The sequence below is a fragment of the Parathielavia appendiculata genome (genome assembly GCF_033297405.1).
Source record: "Parathielavia appendiculata strain CBS 731.68 unplaced genomic scaffold N657scaffold_5, whole genome shotgun sequence".
Taxonomy (NCBI): Eukaryota; Fungi; Ascomycota; class Sordariomycetes; order Sordariales; family Chaetomiaceae; genus Parathielavia; species Parathielavia appendiculata.
Window position 1 is genome coordinate 443,303 of NW_026944224.1, and position 22,756 is coordinate 466,058.

Sequence of the window (22,756 nt, forward strand, 5' to 3'; positions counted from 1 at the left end):
TCATGCTTGCCCGTTGTTGACAAACTTCAGGGCAGCCCTACTGCAAATAAATCGGTTGACTCGAATCTGTGGGGCAACCCTCGGGCAACAGTCATTCTTTCCTTTCCTTGTCAGAGACTTTCCCACTTTGGCCACCCACGATCAAAGAATCATGAAGAATGGGTGATCGCCCAGCTGCTTGACTCTCGACATTCAATTCATCGTCCCGGCTGATGCACAGGTCTTCGCCAATAACAACAAAATTTGTCGGGTCGAAATCAGTACGTTGATTCACACCAGTTCTAGTTCCCGCGCTTTTGCAGGCCACGGCGACATGCCGTCCAAGAGAGGAAAATGGTCCTCTCCTGACGCCAGGAGATCCCGAGGTCGGCCTCCGGCTCCCCGGGGCAGGCTCCGAGATTCCATTCCCGCAGCCCACATGGGTACTGCTTCAAACGGTATGATTGAAATCTGACCATGACGAGCGTCCTCCCGAAGTCTCACCGTCATAGCATTCTCCATGAGAGAGGAGGCCAGGAACACGGCCTCGCACTCATCTTTGGCTTGGATCTCTGGGGATGCGAAATTCCGGCAGAAACCTGTCACTTTCGTGAGCGCCGGGGTCATCGAGCCTCTCAAGGAAGACAAGCCGTTGGACAACTCAGCTGATCCCAGCACGGCTGAGGAATCTACCAGGGATGTCTTGGACGGTGGTGTTATCGAGCCCCTTGAAGAAGAGAAGTCATCAAACGACTCAGCCGATTCCAACACGGCCGAGGAGCCAAGGGGAGATGTATTGGACGCCGTCGGCAAACCCGCTGAGGTGAAGGAAGCCGAGAATTCAAGGTTGGGGACCATCGACGTCTTCGGAACCGAAACGGCTGTTCAAATTCTTGAACAAGAATTCTCGGTTACCGCTCTTCCCCTTCGAGCGCACGGCACCGGCGATTCGGACCTACCGTTATCTGCTCAAGCAAATGAAACGAAGGATTTCTTTTCCATCGACCTCGGACAGGATGATGAGTCCACAATCAATATCCCCCTCCCTCTTCCAAAAATCCCAAGCCCGAGGTCTTCATTTGGCGGGTCGGATTCAAGCGAGGAAGTCATCCTTTACCGAGGCCGGGGCGCCTTTGCTCAAGGAGCTGCCCCGAAGGATGTTTTTACCTACCCCAGCACTGCAGCCATCCCCACAGAGACATCGGTCTCTCAGAGGCCTAGGTCAAACGCGACAACGCCAAACAGCCCTACTTCGCATACCAGTGAGACTCCCGCCCGGGCTTCACGGAAGAAATCAAGAGCTCGGGACAGACGCTCGCAGGTTTCAGAAGCCACGGGGGACGTTGAAGAGGACGACGAGGAGGACGCGATACTGGCTGATTACATTGCCAACATGGCCGAGGACTCGGACAACGACTTCTTGGCCGGTCTGCTTCAATCCTCCTCCAATCAGCGGGATATCGGCGGTGACCAAGAAGCAGTCAACTTTGGGTCCGGAGACGAGAAGTCGCCCAGGGGCGATGACATGTGGGGCGACGAAGAATCCATTACTTCTGGCACTAGCGATGCTGAAGGGGATAATATCAAGAGCGATGATGAGGACGAAGACGTGGATGCGGACATGAACGACGAGACATTGACCCGCCTCCTTGCCAAACAAGAAGAGCTGGGCATGGGGAGTGACGACCTGTTCCTTTTCTCAAGCTCATTCGCCAAAACGGGAACAAGAAAGAAACAGGGAAAACAACCGGTGAAGCCAGGCTCAAGCAGCGCCTTGCGTGGACCCGCCAGCGCTACCCAAGTCGCCGACGCATTCGACAATCTGGATCTTGCCGACTGGAATCAACTCACTTGGCAGTCGCGCAAACGACGTAGCAAGCAGCTTCCCAACTTCAATGTTTCTGATTCGGAGATTGAGGCAGCTTTGAAGACTGCCTGGCAACGGGACAGAGAGAGAAAGAAAAGCCGGAGATTGGAGCGTGAAGCCCTCCGTGCTAAGGGGCTGCTGGGCAAGAATGCGAACCCCGACGACCTGCGTGTTCGATATCCGTCAGGGATGAAGTTGGACGATATCAAAGCCGAGATGACTTCTTTCCTCCTCGGTTCGGTTGAACGGTGAGCACTTACCCGTCCATTATTTATACAAGGAACACTGCAGCAAGCTGACAACTGCTCGCCTAGGCTCGACTTCCCCCCGCTGGACACGCATGCACGAAAGGTCCTTCACGAACTCGCTAACAAGTTCAACATAAAATCGCAATCCACCGGCAAGGGCGATCAGCGCCGTCCCGTCCTCTACCGGACGAACCGAACCGTCCGCTATGCTTCGACCCGAGTCGAAGACGCAACCGCCCATGTGGACCAGGCTGCACTGCGCATCCATCGGAAGTACTTCCACCGCGTTGATGTCAAGGTTCAGAAGACCGAGTCATCCAGAAGTGCGGCTGGAGGTCGGTCCGGGGCCGGGCACAAGGCGCTCACCCTTCGGGAGGGAGAAATCGTGGGAGCGTCGGTTCCGGAACTCGGCCAGGAGAACAAGGGACGCACGATGCTGGAAAAGATGGGCTGGAGCAAGGGAATGGCCTTGGGCTCGCTCAACAACAAGGGCATTCTCGAGCCCGTTGCGCAAGTCATGAAGCGTTCCAAGGCCGGCCTCGGATAAGGGATGTTGTGTTGGGAACGGTCTTGCTGCCAAGGTGTAGGATCATGTTACCACTGAACAGAAGAACCACGAGCTAGTCTTCCACCGAGACCGGTTCTGAATCTTGACCTTGAAGGTTGACCTCGAAGTCATCCGTACAAGCTGAAATTGGTAGTGCCCGTGTCGTGAGGATCGCGTTTTGAGACGCGGTTGACGTGGATCGTCGCGACGACGAGGGTCGCCGTCATTGTCATGGCCCGAATTTCAATCGTGCCATCGCTTTCCACGCTGCCTAGAGCATGTGGTTTGCGCTCGGCAGTTTGGCCGCCATTGAAAGATGTCACAGCTCCAGTGCTTGAATCAGTCACGATTTTCGCCATGATAGCATCGTTCGCACAAATTGTCTTGGTCATATGCACGAGTTCATTTCGCCTGAAACCATGATGTCAAGGCATGTATTGTACAACCGCAAACCCCGTAGCCATGAAAAAACATTGCCCCCAAAAGCCAGACCATCCGTAACGCATTGCATTAAGAGGCTTCCCAAGAGGCGCGTGTGCCGTTGGGCCAAACCTCGTCATGACTCCCAAATGCCAAGCAAAACCCGGTGCCCTATGAGAAAAACGCAAGAAAAAAAAAAAAAAAAAAAAGCAAAACCCCGAAGAGCCGCACTCATTTCGTGCTCGACGAATACTTGGTGACGGCCTTGGTGCCTTCCGACACGGCGTGCTTGGCCAGCTCACCGGGCAGGATGAGGCGGACGGATGTCTGGATCTCGCGCGACGAAATGGTCGACTTCTTGTTGTAGGCGGCAAGCTTGGAAGCCTCGGTGGCCACGCGCTCGAAGATATCTGACGGAGAAACGCGTCAGAGAACTGAAAACGGGTGACACAGGAGACCATGAGGGAACTAACCGTTAACGAACGAGTTGAGGATAGACATGGCACGGTTGGAGATACCGGTGTCGGGGTGGACCTGCTTCAGGACTGAAGTGCTCCGTTAGCGACCGATCGGTGCGAATGCAAAGCGCGTCCAGAACTCACCCTTGTAGATGTAGGAGGAGTAAGTCTCCTTGCGGGCCTTAGTCCGCTTCTTCTTGTCGCCCGAGGGCGCGGTCTTCTTGCCAGCATCCTTCTTCTCCACCGGGGCCTTGGAGGCGCTCGCGGGGGCCTTGCTGGCGGGCTTCTTGTCGGCGGCCTTGGGGGGCATTTTGTAGGTCTGGAAATCGGTTGAGAATAAAGAGTATGTGATGTGGTTTGATGGGTTTGGATGGACTTGACAATGGTTTGCGCGTGGTGGGTGCAGAAGAAAGAGTTGGATGATGGAGGAACGAGGAAGTTGGCGAGGGGCGGTGGCCTTTTTGTAGCTGGACGCGACTGGCAGGAGCGGGCCTGCTGATTTGGGGACCGCGAGGGAAAGTGGGGCAAGCCTTGCCGGCGCCGTGATTTTAGCGAAAAATACCGCCAGAAAAAGGTGACGAGGTGACGCGATGGCCCAAGCGCCACAACACGTCCAAAAACGGAAGTGAACCCTCAGGTTGCCTCGTTACCATTCCAACAAAACGGCCCAATCGGTGGCTTCCCGAGTGACAGAAGCAAATGCTGAGAATCGACATCAGACTGCATCCAGCGGGACCGCAGTATGTTGCAGATCCCACCTTACAACGGACACTCGAGCAATCTCCCTCCAAGTCACCACGGCCACAGCCAGCACAGTGACCAGCGCGAATCTCCCCAGACTAGCAGAAGATAAAACGTCGCCATGAGAAGGCTAGGCACGATGAAAGTGCCTGAGCAACCATGGTTGACCAGATGACCAAAGGCCAAGACGGTAAGTGCTGTCCCACAGCCTGAGACGCCAGACTGCGGTGCGTTGCGCCGGGGCGCGAAGAATCTACCCAGGTACATCCGTAGGGCTTAGACAGACAGATATGGAAACATTGTGCAAAAAGACATTCCGTGGGGAGGCGTATCACCACCGCTCAGCCTTACCGTCTCCAGGGGACACTCCTCACCTCGATTAGTCCGTGGAGTCTCAAACACATCCCCGACTCACCATCTGCGGGCTCCTAAGACCTGGGGAAGAGGCACCAGGCGGCCGGTGTCACGTCACAGGCCGGCGAGACGTGCCGGCGCGGCGGGAAGAGCCGCATGGAGAGGCACCCCATACACTCCGGATCTGCCTGTGCGTGCTTCCGAGGTGCAGAGGCCCAGTTCTTACTTGCAGGGCAGGGTTTCACTCGCTTTGGGACGCACAATGGGGCCAAGGACTAGTTTGAAACTACTTTTAACCTGGGGGGCCGGGTATCGATGCCGGATGCTAGATAACTCCGAATTCTGAAACCCCCCCAGTGCCCCAACACCGTATGTTGACCATCTTTTACCTTCAACGAAAGGCTCCTGGACCATTCCCTTGAGGCTCATGTTCAAACTCGACCCAACTTGGACCAGTTTACCCAAACACTACAAGGCTCGGGTACCATGGACCAAAAGAGGTGGAGGATATGTGAACTGCCTTCAAAAAAGAAGGCTAATCAGACAAGCCAAGTCGAAACTCCGACTGCTGGACCGGAAAACTGCGAGTTCTGCCACTCCAGAAGCGAAGGATATGGGAGTCGGAGGACAAGTCGCAATTCATATTCGGGAGCGCGTCAGGCCACATCCAACGGTCTACCATGGCCCATAAAGGACGAAAACGCGACTTGGTTGAGCATGAGCCAATTCAAGCTGCAAATGCTTGGCATATGGGCATCGCGTCGAGGCATGAGGTCGAAGAGGCTTGGTTGAGTCAAGAGACTAGATCAAATCAGTCGGCCATCAGCCCTTGGTGACTGTGGTTGAACGGTGCTGGTGTGATTGTGTTGTGAAAGCAGCCATGCTTTCTGACCATGATTGTTTTGATGGAGCGTGGCTGGGACTGGCAAGGCAAAGATTTGAAAAGGCCGGCGCATTCGAGTGAAAAGCCGCCGGGTTTGTTTTTTGGCCATGAGCGAGAAAATGCTGCCCTTGATTTTCGCGTTGGGAGGGGCCATTGACTTTTAAAGGATTTGGCCGGATCATGTCTGCCAATCATGACATTGCATTATTCTGACGGTATTTTCAAGCGGGCGCGATTGCGCGCCATACACCCACCCGTTTTGGGACTAGCTCCACAGCGTCCGATCAACAACCAAGAAAGGCGCGAGGTGATCCGTGATCTTGCCCTCTTACGCGAAAACTACTTAATTTGCATCTCCCCCGCCAACGCTCGTCTCTCAACTCTCCATCAACAAACTTCTGCTCTTCCATCGATTACTACCACCCACACGTCGGGATACCCTCGCCTCAATCACACTCTCAATCTACCCTTTTTCCAAAACAACAACATCCATCAAAATGACTGGCGGCGGCAAGTCCGGTGGCAAGGCTAGCGGCTCCAAGAACGCGCAATCGTGAGTTTCCTCTCTTTTTGCGCCTCAGCCGACTGCACCATCCACTCGTGACTCCTGAGTCATCAGCACCTTTCGGACGCGTCCATCCTTCACGCACAAATTGCTAACTCCTTCCAGCCGTTCCTCCAAGGCCGGTCTGGCTTTCCCCGTCGGCCGTGTCCACCGTCTCCTCCGGAAGGGTAACTACGCTCAGCGTGTCGGTGCCGGCGCACCCGTCTACCTGGCCGCCGTTCTCGAGTACCTCGCTGCTGAGATTCTCGAGCTCGCTGGCAACGCTGCGCGCGACAACAAGAAAACCCGTATCATTCCCCGCCACCTCCAGCTCGCCATCCGGAACGATGAGGAGTTGAACAAGCTGCTCGGCCACGTCACCATTGCCCAGGGCGGTGTCCTTCCCAACATTCACCAGAGTACGTTTCCTTCCGCCCGTCCATCTTTGTCTTGGCTCAACGCGGCTCTAACATTCTTCTCTCTAGACCTTCTGCCCAAGAAGACAGGCAAGACTGGCAAGAACTTGTCTCAGGAGCTTTGATTTTTTTCGGGTTTGGTTCTTTGCTTTTTCTCTGGTCGGTACGTTGGGTTCATGATATTGGGGTCACGGTCTCGGGTCATCGGTTGCGTTTTCGCGGTTCTCGCGTGTTTGGGCTGTACATTAATTCCATGATGGGCATGGTCATGGTCATGAATGAGAATATCCTCCGAACATCCACTTCTGGTTTTCAATTGCGGCATCAACCGGGCTTGTGTCTGCCGCAAAAAATGACAACAGTGTGTGTCCCGTGAGCTGTCCCAAAGTCTCAGACTGGACTTGTGCCCACGATCTATGGATGAGGATATTGCGTTGAAGGTCGAGCGTCAAGAATCACGAAATAGGGCAGAAGATGCAATCTCAAAATCTTCTATCCCATATTGACCTCTAAACCATATGCACAGCCCAAACCCAGCTCGCAAATAATCATCAGAACTTGAGCGGCGGGGGAGCTGGGAAAACTCGTGTCAGCCGGTGTTTCAGGTGGATTTCAAAGCGGCAGGGACAGGACTTACGATCTAAATGAGGAACGGGGAGGTTTCTCTCGTACTTGGAGCCTGCGCAATTCATTTGTGAGCTATGCCCACCAGGGCGACCAATGCATGACATGAGGATGCACAGCGAGATTATGGGGGAACTGCGCACCTCCAGGAGCAGTCGGATGGCAGTAAGGATCCGGGTGCTTCCATTTCTCCAGCAGATTCTCCGTCTCCTTCAACAGCGCCTGCAAGACACGTTTCCAATGTCAGCCTCCTTCCAGGTATGCAAATTCAACCTTCCACCTCCCTTTGAAGAGAGAGCAATGAGTGTGGAGTGGTGGGAGCGCACCCGTTGTAATCTCGGATCGGTGACATTCCGCTTCGCCTCAAACAGAGAGCGGATGTAGAGCGCCTGGCCACGCCAGAGGTGGCGGTGGACTGACCAGTCGAGGGCAAGCTTCAGACAGCGGCGATAGAGGGATCTGGTTGTCTATTGTGTGAGCAATTGGTCGGTGCCTTGTTGTGGGCTTTGAAAAGCCGGGTGAGACTGACAGCGCTGCCTGCCTTGATGACATGATGGGCGGTTTGTGAAGGTGTAGTAGGATGGGCCCGCGTCGCGGTCTGGTGTCGCGGGTCTGAGCCCTTCGATGGCTGGGTAGGATGTGTCGGTTCGTATGAGCGGGACACCAGTTCGCAACAGTGCCCGCCGAATTGCTGAAGTGGTGGCGCTGGGTATCTGGCAAGTGTTGTCGCGACTTTTTGGATCCTTGCTCTCCTTGGATGAGCTCAATTGCGGCAGCGGATTGGAGAGCTCCAGCTTGCAGTTGCTGCCTGAGGCTTCACTTTTCGGCCAAGACGAGAGGTTCCGTTTTAGCGAGGTCTTCCACGAGAGAAGTCACGAGACCGGCGGAGCAATCAGCACCGATTCATTATCGTTATATCGGAGGATACAAGCTCGGTACACCGCAGTTCCGCCAATCCTCGCTCCAGTTCCGTTCCATGTTGCCGAGCCCTGCGTTATCCGTGTATCGTTGGACTTGGCAACTCTGCAAGGTACCTGAATCCTTGAGCCCAAACAGCTTGCAAGGTGAGGTCACCAGGCCAGTGGTGCGCGATTGAACCATTGCGCCGGCAGCGCCGCTGGCCAACACCCCTGGCACAATGTGAGGCCGGGATTCTGTTTCGCCAACGAGCTCCTGTTGCTACTTTTTTTCTCACCTGACGATCTTGTAACGGCGTCTTTTAAACCGGTCTTGTCTCGTGCTTTTCTCCGTTTTCTTTTGGTATTCAGGTCGAATTGACTTCCTCTCGCAGGATCAATTTGTTCTTGTTTTTACCCCATTGCTAGCCTGGAGCGCCGTTCTTGCTTCTTGCGCACTTGGCGGCAGCCGTTCTCGAAGTTGCGGCAGATCTTGACACCGAGCTCTCCACCACGAATTCCCGCAACAAACCTGCAGCAAGTTAGCAACAGACTTTGCTTGGCCAACAACCGCCAGAATGATGTATCGCGGCCTCCGTCTTGCGGCCCGCGCCGCTCACAAACTCTCGCTCTATAACACCAGCTCCGCACTGCGTCAGATCCCCGTGCAATTCCAGCATGTACGGACCTACGCCGACAAGATCATCAAGGTGCCGGCAATGGCCGAGTCGATCAGCGAAGGCACGTTGAAGCAGTGGAACAAGGCTGTTGGCGACTTTGTCGAGCAGGATGAAGAAATTGCAACCATCGAGACCGACAAGGTGTGTGGCTCCTCCCCCCCCTCCATGGCCAACACGGCTACCCATCGCCCGGCCTAGCACTTACACGCGTTGGCCAAAAAAAAAAGATTGATGTGGCTGTGAACGCCCCGGAAGCCGGCGTCATCAAGGAATTCTTGGCCAACGAAGAGGACACCGTTACCGTCGGTCAGGACCTCGTGCGCATTGAGCTCGGCGGTGCGCCTTCGGCTGATAAGCCGGCCGCGGAGGCGCCCAAGGAAACGCCCAAGGAGCCGACGTCCGAGCCGCAACCCGAACAAAAGGCTCCGGAACCCAAGCCGCAGGAGACGAAGCCTCAAGAGACCAAGGCGGCGCCGCCACCGCCGGCGAAGGAAGAGGCTCACACAAAGATGCCGACAAAACCGGCCGAGACCGCCACCCTGGGCAGCCGGGAAGAGAAGAGGGTACGTCCGTTGGCGAGGCTCGCGTTTTCTTCGCGTACATGTCGCACTGATAGGTCCTTGCAGGTCAAGATGAACCGGATGCGCCTGCGCATCGCGGAGCGTTTGAAGCAGTCGCAGAACACGGCCGCGTCGCTGACCACGTTCAATGAGGTTGACATGTCCGAGCTGATGGCGTTCCGCAGCAAGTACAAGGACGAGATCCTCAAGAAGACGGGCGTGAAGTTGGGCTTCATGAGCGCCTTCTCCCGCGCCTGCGTGCTCGCCATGCGCGACCTCCCCATCGTCAACGCCTCGATCGAGGGCCCCAACGGCGGCGACACCATTGTGTACCGCGACTACGTCGACATCAGCGTTGCTGTCGCCACCGAGAAGGGCCTTGTCACCCCTGTCGTCCGCAACGTCGAGGCCCTGGACCTGGTCGGCATTGAGAAGGCTATCGCCGATATGGGCAAGAAGGTATGTGGTCCGCAAATTCCACCGCAAACTAGCATGCCCGGCTCTCTGACACGCAGGGATCTACAGGCTCGTGACGGCAAGCTCACGATTGAAGACATGGCCGGCGGCACTTTCACCATCAGCAACGGAGGCGTCTTTGGCTCGCTGATGGGCACCCCCATCATCAACCTCCCGCAGACGGCTGTGCTCGGCCTCCACGCCATCAAGGACCGGCCTGTCGCCGTCAACGGCAAGTTGGAGATCCGGCCCATGATGTACCTTGCCCTCACCTACGACCACCGTCTGCTGGATGGCAGAGAGGCCGTGCAATTCCTGATCAAGGTCAAGGAGTATATTGAGGACCCGCGCAAGATGCTCCTGTGAGCGGTGGTTTCGAGCCTGGGTCTCGTTGGGTGAGGGGATGCCAGGGTAAACTGGCTGTCGGTGATGGAGAGAGGGAGCGGTGATATGATCGCCTGTATAATATTGGAAGGCCGAGGTGGCTTTTCCCTTTTGTTACATTGCATCCTGGGGGGGCGTTTCCCACTAAATTAGACATGGGCGTGTTCTTGTACTTCTCACGCCGTCGCAAATGGCATTGTTGGTGCCGCTGAGACGTTGGGGACGGAATGAGTGTTCTCCGTTTTGCTATCTGGTATCCCACCTCGGGTGCACAGCAGAACCCTTGATTTGTTCGTTAGCGTGGCACATGGCGGGGCACTAGACATGGGTGGGATAAAAGAAAGGAAGGTAAGAGGTTGAGAAGAAGATGGAAAGTAAAGACACAAAGTAAGAGGAGGGGGAAGAGAACGATAAGAGAGAACGAGGAAGATAAAGATGAAGACAGAAGGGAGGGAGGAAAGAAAGAAAACAAGAAAGAGAAAGAATATCAAATAGTCAAAGTGAAGGAAGATAACCTGTATTACCCATCCGTATCACCGAAGTTCCGCGCTAACAACACAGAGTTATATTGTATCTGTGGTGGCTCAAGACTGTACACAATGTGAAGAGGCTCCATGTGTTACGGCATGTGTGATTATGGCATGGTACATGAGTGCGTTCCTGTCGTCTTCAAGGGATGCAGTGTCTGGCTGTTCAGGTTGCAACTCCCATCTTGGCCGCCCACATAATACATTTAGCTTCCATTGGCGGGGGAGGACTATGTAGCTGGGCTGATTCGGAGCCGCGGTTCAGCGGCTGGTCTTTCGGGTCGTTCGAGTATCTTCAGCTCCCCGTTTCATCTGTATGGCAAGTACCACTGGTGACGATCTCCCCTCGTCTGCAAGCCATCGACAATCAACATCTAATTAACGGAGACCCAACATGCTGAGAACCAAGCCTCTGGCTCCCAGTTCCAATATTGATACGGACCCGAAGAAATGTGCGAGACAGGAAGGAGTGATTAGACCACGGCTCGCTAATATATCGTCGTAGTCTTCACCGGAGAGAACGACCGACTCCAAAAAAATTATTTACATAACGTTATATAGTATAGGGCTTCAGTGAGATATGATGGATCTTTGGCGCACTACGTAGTAGCATCACGGCGGACCTTGTATCGTACGGTGTGCCCGCAGTAGGTATATAATACGTGTTGACGGCGTTCCAGGATACTCCGTCAATGGCAGTTTGTTTTCAAACGGAAATCAAATCAGTAGCACAACGCATTCAATACGGGAGTTTGCCTGTGTTGCCCTCTTAGATCATTCCCGCGTCGCAATCCACAGGGGCTGCTGTCGACAGGCGATCAAGCTGCTCTTGGGTCCATGTCGAACTTGACTTCCTGTGTGTTCTTTCTGTGTTTGTACCAAATGCCGAGTCTCGCGCATACCTTGCGGCTCTATATAAGAGCGGGTGTTTGTATCCATGTGCTTCTAGCGTAGGTCACCCATTTCATATGGAGCCATGCCGAGTGCGACAACTTACACGGCCACTGGAAAGGATGGGAGACGCAACTTAGTGTTCTCAGTTTATGCCTATGCCGCCCTAGTGCAAGCAACAAGACTCGTTCTTGCCCAGCCGGGAGAGTACCTCGATGATCAGCAATCTACCTCACGTAGACCTGGGGGGGCCTATGGGATACAATATAGTCAAGGCAAGGCAAGGAGTACTGTGTCAACTATATCGGGCATATAGCGGTAGGAAGACGTTTCTAGCTCGGAAATACTGTTCCAGTAACCGAGGTACTAAGTTGGGCTAGCACAAGCAGTCACATTTATGCTCGGTCAAGCATGTGGTTCACATTACAATTGATAATACCTTTCTTTGATTTATTATTCGCACAACTATTCTTTAGGTGGCCGAAACTGGGTAACACTGTCCACACGTCATTGTAAGCTAGGCTTCCTACTATCTACAGCTACTACATTGGCAGTTCTCTCCGTGGCAGCTAGCTCAGCGGGTGGCCCGATCTGCTCAACAAACTCCCTAGTCTCAGCAAACGAGCCCGTCTCGTACACCAACCCCGCCATGTCGAGGCTACCAAAGTGACTCTGCAGGAGGCAAAAAAGCTTTGTCAGTGCACATCAAAAGGCCAGGAAGCAATCGCACAAGAGTGATGACGTTACAAGCAAGTAAAAGTGGAACGTACCCTTGACACGGCGGGTATCTTCTTAACCCACCCCATGGCCCTCGAACAGTCAGCCCACGCGACGACAACATGTTCCTCATCGTTCAGGTTCATAAACGACATGGCGAACGAATCCGACTTGGCGGTGAGCTCCTTGGTCGACGCGATTCGCCAAACATCCATGGGGCTGGAGTTGAGATTCGACACCTGAAACACATGCCCCTTGTCGTTGACCAACACAAGCTCCCTCCCCGAGGGCGAAAAGGAAGCACATTGAATGCGGTTTCCAAGCTTGCTGCTGTGGTGCCGCCCACCACCACCAACCCCACCCCCGGAGAGGCCGTCCGTCTTGATCTCGCTCCTGTGCCCGTCCTGGGGCTGGATCAGCACCGGCGTGCCGGACTGTGTCCATGTGGTGATGCAGACCAGATTGTCTTGGCCGTCAACGACGCCGGGGCGGAAGATGGCCGACGAGACGCCGTTGTCCTCAGACTCGTGGAGCGGAACTGAGTACCGGCAGGCAACGAGTTCCTGGAAGGTGTGAAATGGGAACCGCCACGAGTAGATTTGAATCAGGCCTGTTTTGGGGCTGCGGGTGCTTGCGAGGAGGACGAGCCCGTCGTCGGAGAAGGCTAGTGTATCTACGGACGGACAGCGTCTGCAGTCGTGTTGCTGGTAGAGGGCGTGGAGCCGGTCTTCGCGCGGCTGTTCCAAATTCCTCGCGTTGAAGAAGCGGACGGTGGCGTTTTCGAAGCCAACCACGACGTAGTTTTCCTGCCGGTCGATTGCTATGCTCTTGCACCATAGCGATGATGGGATCCGGTACTCGACCACGGGCGTCATTGGCTGCACCAGGTTCACGACGCGCAACGTGAGTTTCTGGTCCCTTGTCCCGATGATATAGGCCAAGTGAACCTTGGCTACCGCTGCCAGAATGCAGGTGCTTTCTGGCAGGATGGCTCGCATCAAGGTGGGCGGTGACGTTCCAACGTCCCACACATGGATGAGGAGCTGCGTCCAAAAGAGAGCGAATGCCGAGTTGTGAGATAGGTAGACGTTGATGTTCTTGGATGGCTTCCCTCTTGCGTGGGACTTTTGTGTGTTGAGAAGGCCAGAGAGGGGTACCTCTTCCAGTTTCTGAGACTCCAACGTTGTCGAGGACAGGGAACTGGAGTCACCGGAAGGCCCGACGGGGGCTTTTTTCGATGCAGTAAATTTCAATCTCCATCTGGACTTTCCCTTCTCGATGGACGTGACCGCAGGGATTGACCGGGGGGTATGAATCGCATGGACGTCCTCCGGTCCTGTTTGTCTGCGCAAGACAGGCGAGTCGCGCGGGAAAGGAGGCGGGTCTGTCAAGAACGCAGGGTCCGGATGAGCAAGAGTGTGTTCCGTTTCTTCCAAGGTCTTCTTCCTTTGATCATTGGATATATCGGGACGCGACGGTTCATTTCGCAGGGGAATGGTGGACTGGTAGGGGCTGGGCGACTGCGGAGACACGGGTCCTGGATAGCCCGGGCTGTTCACGTCACCACTGAACGTCGGGCTTGGAAATCCTGATTTCACTGGGAAGGACGTGGCAAATACTTGTTGAGGCTCGCGAGGTCTCTCGCTGCCGGCGCTGCTGTAGCCCGGCGGAAGCAGCCCGCTTACTTCTGGCCTTGGCGGGCCCAACTGGAACTGCGTCGGCAGGTGCCGTTCTACATGGATGGTATCGGCATCGGGGCGAAGAGGGTCGAGCAGCTCCCAGGTCTGCCTTGCTGTCGGCACCTCGCGAGCAAGTGTGATTGCCTCGCCGCAGTACAAACAGCTCGACTTGGGCGGGAGGCTGACTTCGGGAGTGCTTGCGGGATCCGGCTTTGGAAACAGCACAATTAGCCCACACCTGAAATGCCCTGCCAGCTGGGGAGTCAAGGAGAAGAACACATACCGGCAGTTGAATGCCGGAGGCTTTGAGCTGCGATGCCCCAGCTAAATGACATTCTGGACAATTGACTACGAAAAGCCCCGGACGCATGGGAGCAAAGCGACCGCTGGGCTCATCCTGCAGGAGAATATTTCTGAGCACCTGCGACGTATTGTGCGCCATTTCCCGGTCGCTGACGCGATGTATGACCTGGCGCTCCTTGAGCCTCGTGCACAGGGCGTCGAGTGCATCCAACTCGCACTCGTCTACCCGGGGCCCAGCCACGTCTGGGCGGGAGAGATACAGGGTGTCCGGGAGTATGATGCGGAATGAGCTGCTGAAGGCTGCAACCATGTCAACCCTGGAGAGGTGGGGAGGGATGCGTAGGTTGTCTAGTGCAGACAGGACGGCGTTTCGTGACCTGGCAGAGCAGGCCTGGAGTCGCATATCGTGCGTTTCCCCGTTGGCAGCGTATTGAACGGACGCGGCAACCACGTATTGCGATACGTCTCGAAGAGTCAAGAACTGGGCTAGCCAATTGCCGAATCCATTCGGAGGGGTAAGCTCGGAGATGGACGCGCCCTGCAGACAAGGAGGCAAGGGGTACTAGGCGGATATCAGTCCACAAACAACCCTAGGTATCGGTGTGTACGCGAACTAGCTACGATGAGGGGGGGGGAGAAGCAGGGGCAATGAGAGCGAAACATAGGGATGATACGTACCAGCTCCGACATCAAAGTAGGAAGCGTGGACCGGAGCCCCGAGGGCAGGGCGAGGGCGTCTGGGTCAGCATGAAGCTGACCAGTTACCTCTTTGCATACCTCGAGCAGAAACGACTTGGGCCCTGGGTAGCTATCAAAAATCTGCTCCAAGGAACCATGGATGCGGGAAAAGCGCTCGCGACGGTCCCTTGCGCGCTGGTTTGTTGGCGCCTTTGGGTGAAGGGCGAGGACGCGGAGAGCAGATAGAAGAAACTCAGCCAGGTAGCGGTCACGCAGCTGGCTATGTTCCCAGAGGCACTCTCGGCTTTCGACAACGGTCTGAAGGACGAACTCGACCGAGCGCAAGGCAACCTCCCAACTCACGAGAAAGCCGAGGTACCAACCAAGGTGGGTGTTGTCGGCGGGGATTGTCAACCGCTGGAGATCGAAAACGGCCTTGAGCTGGGAGAGCAGGGCGATGACGAGGTTCTGGTACTCGTCCCGATCGGCGGCACCGGCGTAGATCTTTTCGAGCGAGAAGCGGCCCAGCAGCTCCAGCAGGATGTCGTCAACGTCGCTGCGGAGGGCGAGATGTCTCCATGTGTTAACCAGTCGCAAGAAGAGCGACGACGGCGATGGAGCGGCCATGTCATGCGACACCCTGTTCCCCTGCCGTTATCGATTGTGGGCTGTTTGTTGGCGGCGCCGCCTCACGGGGAAGGCCGGCCACCACCGGCGCAGGGCGCACGGGCACTATGGTGTATCCAGTCCGAGTCCCCGTCTTTTCTCGTGACCGTGTTCCTTTCCCTCGTCTGATGTTTGTTTTATTGTAACCTTCCCCGGTTGCTGATCGGGCAGGCGGCGAGCGAAAGTGACGGCCCCTGTGGGGCAAACTCGATCGATCCGCGTAAGAGGGGTACTCGCTAGTACTGCGAGAACGCAAAGTGGTGTGTGGTGGACGGGCAAGCGAATGACATGCGCAATTGCGATGGCAAGAAAATGTCCTAAGCTTCCGGAATGTGTCTCGTTGGATGGAATGGAATCATGCGCCTACCGGCAAGCTCTGCCGGGTCGAGCAACGACGCGAGCTTGCATCACCCATAATAACTCGCATGTGTTCCGCCCTCCCCACCCTCTGCTTCCTGATGAACACGGAGCTCAGCCAAGTGATAGGCACAAGTCCAGATATGGGGCAATTGCCCAGTCATTGTCAGCCGCTGCTGCTTGGCCATTGGCCAGCGTGGTTGAGCGTGTACTGCCCAGGCCGGCGGTGTGCGACAGAATACCATACCTCTCATGAGCTGCACATCTCGGTACGCAAATGTCTTGAGCTTATCGATGCGCGCGAGCGAGAGACATGTGGCGGTGCCCTGCAGGTCGGCGACATAATGTCCCCCGTCCATTCCCCTTTCCTCGGGGGCCGCGTGCTTGCCTGCTAGACCTGGTAAATTTCATCTCGTAGAGGATGGACTTCTGCGTGGCTTCAGGTGGGGGGTGGTTTTCGATGTGATCCTCAAGGGTAGCCGATAGGTTGGTCCAAGACTCCAAGCCGTCACCAAAAATAAGGTTACACCCCGCAGCAGTGCAAGTGGAGAAATTTCATAGGGTGCGGGAGGCACGGAACGAGTGGCTTGGATCGCAAATCTTTTTGCCAGTCGATGTGGGGCCACTGTCCCCAGGCGGGCCACGGTGGCTTGCGGGGCCGGCAAGGAAAACTCGAGAACTTCCAGGTTGCTGCTTCCTTTACAGTGGCCTGGCCCTTTTTTTGAAGTGGGACGGCAGAAATCGATGCAACTTGGCTACTCCGTGGCTTCACAAATTGCGCCGACGGTAACACGAGCATGCATATCCAAAACAATAGATGCGATACTTGCGACACCCCAAGACAAGCTTCCCCTCTCGTCCACGGGAGCCTGGCTGTCTTTTCGCCAATCCAAGCGTAGGCCATGTGTGAGACACGCAGGCGTTTCTCGTCGACCATATTGGACCATTGCACGACGATCCCAGCAGCTTTCGACCCGACATGCTCAGGTCATGGGCAGTACTGAAGCTTTGCAAGGTGCAAACACCATGGCTCTGTCCAGCCAAGTGCCCGGCTACTCCCAGCTGCTCCCCGCGTGCCGTAGCATTGGCGAACTAATGCGGCTCTTTTGGTACCGACAACAGACGGAGGGGTAAGAATGGAGCATCGTTCGGCCGAGCCAAGTCTCCTGTCCCTGAGTGAGGCACACCGGCAGCTGTTGCTCGCCACACCTATCCGTAGGAAACCAGAGACAGGGAGCCGAGCTGAGAACGGCAACCAACCCAGCTCCCGCGTGGCTGGTGAAACTGGGCATGGAATCTGTGTTGACTGATTAGCTGGTATTTTTACCAGGGCCGATCGCGATGCACCACTGCAGGGGATTTGTCGGCACGGTACAGCGCCTCGAGCCCGGTAACAGAGCTAGTCGAGGATGGTAGATGTATCCATCATATATGGCCCCCAGCTCTGCCCTACCAGGCCACCTGACCGATGCTGCTTCCCCTTCCTGTAGCTGATGCTTCGCCGATATTTCTCGATAGTGGTACCTACGGCAGAGCGGCACCATGGACTATGAAAAGCCAGAGGCGCTGAATCCACAAATCTATCATCATACCGTTACCGGCCATCAGAGTCCGCAGCCAGATGGCGAGGCTACGCTTCACAACTTTGATGAGCCGGCTGCTCCCGAGGGCAGGCGCGAGCTCCGTGGTGACAGCCTTTGGCGAGTCCTCCATGAGCGGCACATCAATGTATGGACAGCTGTTACCTCTCCCGCGTCACGAGTATACATGAGCCATCACTGACTCATCTTTGCCGGTTTAAGATGATCGCCTTCTCTGGGTAAGGGCTCCATGAAACGAACATAAACACACACACCCTTGGTCGCTTCTCGCTGACTGTCCACAACTAGCACCATCGGGAATGGTACGGCTCTACACGCTTTACATCAGCACTGAAAGATCACTCTTCGGGACAACTGCTGATGCAGCCTTCACACAGGGCTGTTTTTGGGTTGCGGAAGATCGTTGGCCAGCGCCGGACCTGGTGGTGCCGTCGTGGCCTATATACTCATGGGAACTGGTGGGCAATTTCACTCTCGGGTGAAGGTCGACCAGGACAAAAACAGCTGACGGAGGCTCCGATGCAGTCATATCGTCCGTCATTAGCTGTTTGGGCGAAATGACGGCCCTGATGCCTGTCAACGCCCCAGTCATGGAGTTCCCCCGCCGCTTTGTTAGCCGCGGAGTCGGCTTTGCCGTCGGTTGGATATACTGGTCAGATGCCCTCAATCCCCATAAGTACCGTCCTCATGGACCAAGGCATACTGACATTTAGGGTGCTCAAGGTTTGCCTATGCCGTCCTTGCGGGGGAACAGCTAGTCGCTGTGTCCAACGCCATCAAGTTCCGGTACGACGACGGCAAGACCCTCCTGAACTGGGAAGTTGGCGAACGTGTCGACAATGCCGTGTGGATCTCGGTCTTCCTGGTCCTCGTCGTGACCTTCAACATGTTCCCTGTTCGGGTGTTTGGCGAACTGGAGTACATATTTGGATGCCTCAAACTTGTCTTTATCACTACCCTCATCATGGTCTGTGGTCCCTCCGCGGCCTTCCCGTCACTCTATGGCCGCGCCTTGCTAACGGCAGACGATGCCAGATGATGTTTCTGCTGTCCGTCATCCGACGTCGGTTGCCCTCCTTTCCACTCACCATGTTACAACTCTGTTGGCTAACAACCTCCCGCTGTACAGCCCGTGGGGATGCGTATTATACAGAGCCATTGGGAACTCGCTGTATGTCCAAGGGATTGTATCACCGGACCACGCCTTGCATTATCGCTGACAGGTGTATACTTTTCATCAAGTTTGGAATGACCCTTATTCATTCTTCAATTCGGTCTACAACGCCAGAACCGAGAATGGCAAGATCAGCCACGTCATGACCGGCTCGCTTGGCACTCTCCTCGGTGTCTGGACGACATTCACCGGCGTCCTATTCTCCTACATCGGAATGGATATCGTCGCCGCCACCGCAGCCGAGAGCCGAGCACTCGCCGACGTGGAGAGCATGAAGATGGCAGCACGCAAGATTAACCTGCGCATCATCACGCTCTACACACTCGCGGTCCTGACGGCGTCCTTCGTCGTGCCGACCGACCACCCCTTCATCAACGGCCACGCCACGTCCGTGAGTGCCCGCTCCGTCTTCATCATCGCCGCCGTCGAGGCGGGTCTGCCCAAGGCGGCCCACTTCTTCAATGCCGTCTTCTGCTTTTCGGCGTTTACGTGCGGCATCAACTCCATGTACATCGCCACGAGGGTTCTCCATACCTTGGCCCTGCGGGGGCAGACGGGTCCCGAGTTCATCACGAGGCGCCTGCGGGCTTGCCGCTCGGGCGTTCCTGTAAGGGCCGTACTGGCCACGGGCGCTCTGATGATGGTGGCATACATGGGTCGCACTGGTGATCCTGGCGCTGTAAGCTGCCTTGCAGTTACACTCGGTTGGAGGTTGCTGACACATGGCACAGCGACTTGACGAGCTCGCAAACAACTGCACCGTGTCATGCCTCGTAGTCTACGCGACCATTTGTGCAACATATCTGTACTTCTTCAGAACGTACGTCGTCTGTTGTCTTTCTTCTATCCCTGGCGGCCCAGCCCACATCTAATGTTAGATCAATGTCAACTGACCCCTCTATAGGCTTGAGGACGCTAAGCTATATGGAAACATGTCGGAGTCGCAGGCAGCGAGCTACGACCGCGACCATCCTTTGTACCCATACAAGTCCCACGGCCAGTGGCTGAAGGGCTGCTACGGCCTGGTGGCCTGCATCATCTTGATTCTTTTCAACGGCGTTGGTGCGTTTATTGAGCCTTTCAACATTCGCAAGTTTGTATCTGCGTACATCAGTGCAAGTCCAATCTCTTCCAAACTAAGGGTTGAGGACACACCTTCAGGCTAACGTAGAATTCCTATGAGCAGTTGCCAACCTTCTTGATACTCATCCTAGGATACAACCTCCGCAAGCACGGCTTGAGGTTCCCGGACTGGTGGGCAGATAAATCCGGTGATCTGAGCAACACCGTCCAGGCGTCGAGCCTCCGGCGGAAGGGGAGGCTGGAGTTTCCAGATAATGGCTTTACGAGGGAAAACGTGCTGACCTTCCTGGGATGGATTTGGGTGTGGTGTAAGTAATCACTGGTTATTGGGTTCCACTAGTTATTTTCTCAGTCTATGCTACCTGATGTTTGCGTTGGCAACAATATGCTTGCCGATGTGATATCCCCAAGACCTCAATGCACAGTATTCTGCGTGTACTTCGCAGTACTATCTGTATTGTACGCCCCGTTGCCTGCAGCTGTCCGACTAGAGTGGGGAGTGTCTGCCCAAGCTGCGTATTATCAGAAACTGTTACCGCAGTCTATCTTATGCAGTAAGAGCAAGCCTCGCCAAGATAACGTCTTGAGCGTAGGCTGTAAGTTCTCGAGCTACGTCTTTAACAATCAAGCCTGCCTGTACCTGGCGGAATAGAGCCTAGGATGTAGCTTAGCCTGAATAAAACTGTCATTGGACTACCAGTCTGTCCCACTTGTGACATTACGTAGCTTCCTCCCACGAGCCGACCGTCTCCAATACGATGGCTACCCGCCTGCAACCTCTCCTACGAGCTCTGACACCACGGCAGATTTGGTCGCGCACGTTGGCAAACATTTGGAGAGCTAGGTATTGTACCTGAGGAGAACGCTACTCTTTGTGCTATCGCCTCCAATTACGACGTTACTGTCTCGTCCTTTTTGTACTAAAATCATGACATGCGATACGATTTTCGGCTACTAGAAGAATATTACGGGTGGTGACAGGCGATACTAGGTGATCTGGTAGTATTGCTAAGATTGCACAAGGAACCAGAACTCTGTGGGCTGTGCGCAGCCGTGGGAAAACCTGCAGGGCAAGGTGGAGCTGCGCACTGACCAAGAGGGGTGGCAACGCAGGACCCACTCCAGTAGGCTTGCCTTTTCTAATCTACATGGAATGCAGCCCTAACCCTGGCACGGGCATTGCCCGTGACAAAGGAGTAGCTGAATTTAGTTGACTAATTAATTGTATAGAAGAGTTATTTTAATCTAATAATGAATTAAACTCTTTGTCATTAGTTATATAGGCGTATAAAAAATTCCTATACTTATTAGTATAGAAATGCATTTAAATTACTTATAAAATATTGTACCAAATGAAATATGAAAGCTTGTATAGATTCTATACTAGAAATACTCAAAGCTAATAAAATAAAACCTAGATGAGATATATGATGCGATCAATCCGAAACTACTCAGAATCGCTTAAGCTATCTATACCTCCAGCCTCGGAGTATGTACTTGCATTATGGCCAGTCTTGCGGTAGATGCTATAGAGCTGCAAACCCGTCCGACGCCTCTTTGATGGCCCTTCATTTCCATCCTCGACGCGCTCTTCATCTTCCACCACGGCTTTTTCTGCCATTTTTTCCCTGGCTTGGCTTCTATGGATAGCCCCCCCCACCCTAGAGACGCGTCCGTTTAGCTCTGCGACGCTTGGAGAGTGCTTCGCTGGCCTCCTGAAGTGTCCATACCTCGGCCTCCAGAAGGGCGACCCGATGGGAAACCGCTTGTATTCCCTTCGAAAGCTGGTCAATAGCGGCTAAAATCGGAGTTGGAGAGCTTCTCTGGTGTCTCGCAATCTGATCTCTGATAAGGACAGACTGCGAAAGGGCCTCGTTTGTAGTTTGGGGCGTCTTGGAGACCTATGGGGTCCGTGGTCTATCAGGGGTCCTAGGTGGTATTGGTGTTCGCAACTTGACATCCAACTTCGAAAGCACAGCCTGCGAGATGTAAGGAATCCTCGAAAACCTCTAAGAGCGTTTTCTTATGTAAAAGTCCGGTAGAACGCGGCTTTAAATGCAAGGAAGAACTCGGGCTTAGTGATATGCGTAATCTGCGCCTTGATGAAGAGTTCGATTTCAGCACCGTACATCTTCTTCAAGATGCTAAAATACAAAACATCGAGAGGCTGGGTAAGGTGCGACGAATGGGGAGGAAGATAGAGTTTTATAATATTGTTCTCCTTGCAATAGTCGTCAAATCCGGGGCTGATATAGCTCTCATAGGCATCTAGTACTAGTATCCAATATATACCTTTCCGACAGTGTTTCGTATGCTTATCAAAATGCTGTAGCTATTCTAAAGCAGTCTTGTTATCCGTCTATCCGTTGGCTGTTATTACGACGGCCTAGTCGTCGGGTGTCTAGTGCTCAGAGTACCAGCTGGCGAGGTGGAAACGGCCCTTCACCACCAAGAAAGGCGGTACTATATAGCCGTCGCCAGCGATACTGCAAATCGCTGTCGCCTATTCTCGATTGTCCGGCTGAACGGCTTTTAGTTTACTGACGCGATCGGAGCGTGTAATTACCACCCCAAGCCGTATTAAACTCATCATCAAGCCGGTCTCGTCGAAGTTATAGAAGTTGTAATCGAGGATACTGTATTTCGCTCGCATATTGGCAACCAGTCACAGCTATAGTTCGATAATTACAGGGTCTTCGTAGAGGCCTCTCTGATAGTTATAGACGCAATTAAAACGCGTCTTTAGCTCTAGACGTCGTGCAACGAAGCGGTTTGGCTAGTTCTTTCCAACGTGTCGCGCACCGCGTTTCCGAAACAGGAGATTGGCGATATCACCTACGTCGACAATTCGGGGCGAAAACCCTCGCGAATTTCGGTCGAGGACGTATTGAACAATGGCCTCCTCCTTCGATTCTCGTCAAATTCGAACGGCCGTGATAGCTGTCGGACTTCGCGATATTTCCCTTCATTCTATCTGCAATTGTAGACTTGGGGACATTGTATATCTCTGCGGCGCGTCGGAT

The 22,756-nt window shown here is 54.5% G+C and overlaps 8 protein-coding genes across 8 annotated transcripts; 4 read left to right on the top strand and 4 right to left on the bottom strand.

Annotated features, from left to right (window-relative positions):
• Window positions 1-84: 84 nt before the first annotated feature.
• Window positions 85-2,986, top strand: N657DRAFT_644426 (uncharacterized protein). Its single transcript, XM_062792764.1, has 3 exons — window positions 85-437; window positions 492-2,094; window positions 2,161-2,986. The coding sequence occupies exons 1-3, from the start codon at window positions 419-421 to the stop codon at window positions 2,639-2,641; spliced, it is 2,103 nt and encodes a 700-aa protein (XP_062647988.1). The 5' UTR covers window positions 85-418; the 3' UTR covers window positions 2,642-2,986.
• Window positions 2,987-3,292: 306 nt separating this feature from the next.
• Window positions 3,293-3,829, bottom strand: N657DRAFT_571141 (putative histone H2B; the record flags this gene model as incomplete). The annotated part of the gene is made up of 3 exons (XM_062788791.1): window positions 3,293-3,471; window positions 3,535-3,606; window positions 3,664-3,829. 3 exons carry the CDS (start codon window positions 3,827-3,829, stop codon window positions 3,293-3,295), a joined length of 417 nt encoding a protein of 138 aa, XP_062647989.1.
• A 1,921-nt stretch (window positions 3,830-5,750) lies between these two features.
• N657DRAFT_617216 (histone H2A-like protein) lies at window positions 5,751-6,928 on the top strand. The gene is made up of 3 exons (XM_062790513.1): window positions 5,751-6,050; window positions 6,168-6,460; window positions 6,527-6,928. Exons 1-3 carry the CDS (start codon window positions 5,995-5,997, stop codon window positions 6,580-6,582), a joined length of 405 nt encoding a protein of 134 aa, XP_062647990.1. The 5' UTR covers window positions 5,751-5,994; the 3' UTR covers window positions 6,583-6,928.
• Window positions 6,773-7,813, bottom strand: N657DRAFT_383537 (uncharacterized protein). The gene is made up of 4 exons (XM_062787118.1): window positions 7,611-7,813; window positions 7,408-7,540; window positions 7,095-7,303; window positions 6,773-7,031 (listed from the first exon to the last, which is right to left on the bottom strand). The coding sequence occupies exons 1-3, from the start codon at window positions 7,631-7,633 to the stop codon at window positions 7,157-7,159; spliced, it is 303 nt and encodes a 100-aa protein (XP_062647991.1). The 5' UTR covers window positions 7,634-7,813; the 3' UTR covers window positions 6,773-7,031; window positions 7,095-7,156.
• Window positions 7,814-8,555: 742 nt separating this feature from the next.
• Window positions 8,556-10,039, top strand: N657DRAFT_571581 (dihydrolipoamide succinyltransferase; the record flags this gene model as incomplete). Its single annotated transcript, XM_062788815.1, has 4 exons — window positions 8,556-8,798; window positions 8,885-9,220; window positions 9,284-9,676; window positions 9,743-10,039. The coding sequence occupies 4 exons, from the start codon at window positions 8,556-8,558 to the stop codon at window positions 10,037-10,039; spliced, it is 1,269 nt and encodes a 422-aa protein (XP_062647992.1).
• Window positions 10,040-12,089: 2,050 nt separating this feature from the next.
• On the bottom strand, window positions 12,090-15,479 carry N657DRAFT_594909 (uncharacterized protein; the record flags this gene model as incomplete). The annotated part of the gene is made up of 3 exons (XM_062789965.1): window positions 12,090-14,081; window positions 14,155-14,736; window positions 14,757-15,479. 3 exons carry the CDS (start codon window positions 15,477-15,479, stop codon window positions 12,219-12,221), a joined length of 3,168 nt encoding a protein of 1,055 aa, XP_062647993.1. The 3' UTR covers window positions 12,090-12,218.
• An 830-nt stretch (window positions 15,480-16,309) lies between these two features.
• N657DRAFT_384064 (uncharacterized protein) lies at window positions 16,310-16,998 on the bottom strand. Its single transcript, XM_062787119.1, has one exon. The coding sequence runs from the start codon at window positions 16,810-16,812 to the stop codon at window positions 16,399-16,401; it is 414 nt and encodes a 137-aa protein (XP_062647994.1). The 5' UTR covers window positions 16,813-16,998; the 3' UTR covers window positions 16,310-16,398.
• A 419-nt stretch (window positions 16,999-17,417) lies between these two features.
• On the top strand, window positions 17,418-20,049 carry N657DRAFT_680247 (amino acid transporter; the record flags this gene model as incomplete). Its single annotated transcript, XM_062796259.1, has 12 exons — window positions 17,418-17,603; window positions 17,678-17,694; window positions 17,765-17,778; window positions 17,854-17,934; window positions 18,002-18,128; window positions 18,200-18,443; window positions 18,512-18,539; window positions 18,606-18,647; window positions 18,719-19,329; window positions 19,382-19,470; window positions 19,555-19,747; window positions 19,837-20,049. 12 exons carry the CDS (start codon window positions 17,418-17,420, stop codon window positions 20,047-20,049), a joined length of 1,845 nt encoding a protein of 614 aa, XP_062647995.1.
• Between the last annotated feature and the right edge of the window lie 2,707 nt (window positions 20,050-22,756).

Bases quoted from the DNA above. Each gene is read 5' to 3' on its own strand.
- N657DRAFT_644426 (XM_062792764.1), top strand. The intron at 2,095-2,160 runs GTGAGCACTTAC...CTGCTCGCCTAG, and splicing joins CTCCTCGGTTCGGTTGAACG to GCTCGACTTCCCCCCGCTGG.
- N657DRAFT_617216 (XM_062790513.1), top strand. From the start codon at position 5,995: ATGACTGGCGGCGGCAAGTCCGGTGGCAAGGCTAGCGGCTCCAAGAAC. The intron at 6,051-6,167 runs GTGAGTTTCCTC...AACTCCTTCCAG, and splicing joins GGCTCCAAGAACGCGCAATC to CCGTTCCTCCAAGGCCGGTC. The intron at 6,461-6,526 runs GTACGTTTCCTT...TCTTCTCTCTAG, and splicing joins CCTTCCCAACATTCACCAGA to ACCTTCTGCCCAAGAAGACA.
- N657DRAFT_383537 (XM_062787118.1), bottom strand. From the start codon at position 7,633: ATGTCATCAAGGCAGGCAGCGCT. The intron at 7,541-7,610 runs GTCAGTCTCACC...ATAGACAACCAG, and splicing joins TCATCAAGGCAGGCAGCGCT to ATCCCTCTATCGCCGCTGTC. The intron at 7,304-7,407 runs GTGCGCTCCCAC...CGTGTCTTGCAG, and splicing joins CCGATCCGAGATTACAACGG to GCGCTGTTGAAGGAGACGGA.
- N657DRAFT_384064 (XM_062787119.1), bottom strand. From the start codon at position 16,812: ATGGTCGACGAGAAACGCCTGCGTGTCTCACACATGGCCTACGCTTGG.